This window comes from Maylandia zebra, linkage group LG9, assembly GCF_041146795.1.
Source record: "Maylandia zebra isolate NMK-2024a linkage group LG9, Mzebra_GT3a, whole genome shotgun sequence".
NCBI classification, from domain to species: domain Eukaryota; kingdom Metazoa; phylum Chordata; class Actinopteri; order Cichliformes; family Cichlidae; genus Maylandia; species Maylandia zebra.
Genome location: NC_135175.1, coordinates 24,445,075 through 24,446,386, shown reverse-complemented (window position 1 = coordinate 24,446,386; position 1,312 = coordinate 24,445,075). Strand labels below are relative to the sequence as shown.

The following is a 1,312-nucleotide window of genomic DNA, read 5'->3' as shown; positions in this document are numbered from 1 at the left end:
AAACACAGGTTGACATGATGAGTTCAGTGATCTAGGACACATCAATTTCTATGGTGAAATACTATCAATAAACGAACCACAGCACTTTAGCCAAGTGAACAACATGTAAACAGTGGGCTTTCTAACAAGAATACACAAGGAGAAAAGAAAATTTCCCAGGAATACATGGCTTGGAAACACACAGCTAACATGGGAAAGGACAAAGGAAGACTGAGGCAGTGAGGGAAGAAGTCAGCAGCTGTCAACAATCAAGACAACTACAGAAGATGACGCAGCTAGCAAACTTAAACAAGAAATAGCTAATGTATACTTTATTAAACCCCTGTAGGGAAATTACTCTCTGCATTTAACCCATTCACCAAAGGTGGAGGAGTGTGTTTCATGGTAAACAGAAAGTGGTGTGATGCCAGGAGCATTTCTACTCTCTCCAGCGGCTGCTCGCCACAGCTGGAGTTCCTGAGCATTAAGTGCCGCCCTTTCTATCTGCCCCGTGAGTTCACCTCGGTCATCGCCACGGTGGTCTACATCCCACCCCAAGCGGACACAGGTATGGCTTTGTCCGAATTACATGATGTGCTGAGCTCGCTTCAAAACAAGGACTAATACTATCTACCGCCTGACTACCGAGGACAGTGACGTCATCAGCGAGAGACCGGTGACCAGCATCGTGGAGCATGACGTCCGAGCGGCATTGAGGAGAGTGAACACAAGGAAAGCGGCGGGGCCTGACGGCATCACTGGCCGTCTGCTGTGCTGACCAGCTAGCAGGTGTGTTCACTTACATCTTCAACGAGTCCCTGGCGAAGTCTGTGGTCCCCACATGCTTCAAAAGATCCACCATCATCCCTGTGCCCAAGAACAGCAAACCCACATCCCTGAACGATTACCGGCCAGTTGCACTGACCTCGGTAGTAATGAAGGTGTTTGAGAGGCTGCTGAAGAACATCATCTCCTCCTCCTCCATCCCAGACACCACAGATCCGCTGCAGTTCGCCTACAGATCCAACAGATCCACAGAGGATGCCATCGCCCACGTCCTACACACCACTCTCAGCCACGTGGACAAGAAACAGGGTAACTATGTGCGAATGCTGTTTGTTGATTACAGTTCAGCGTTTAACACAATAGTGCCCTGCAGACTGTTCACACAGCTCAGGGATCTGGGACTTAACAGCCGTCTGTGTGCATGGGTGTTGGACTTCCTCACTGGCAGAACTCAGGTGGTGAGGGTGGGTAGATGTGTCTCTAACAGCATCACCATCAACACAGGAGCACCTCAGGGATGTGTCCTCTGGCCACTGCTCTACTCCCT

General features: G+C 49.8%; 1 protein-coding gene across 1 annotated transcript in view; it reads left to right on the top strand.

Annotated features, from left to right (window-relative positions):
• The first annotated feature begins 762 nt into the window (after positions 1 to 762).
• The window catches only part of LOC143420421 (uncharacterized), a 779-nt gene continuing 229 nt past the window's right edge, over positions 763 to 1,312 (top strand). Inside the window, exons 1-2 of the mRNA XM_076888581.1 lie at positions 763 to 1,074; positions 1,270 to 1,312. The exon at positions 1,270 to 1,312 is cut by the window's right edge and continues 229 nt beyond it. Coding sequence (XP_076744696.1) covers positions 915 to 1,074; positions 1,270 to 1,312 — 203 coding nt within the window. The 5' untranslated portion in view covers positions 763 to 914. The remainder of the gene's footprint in view (positions 1,075 to 1,269) is intronic.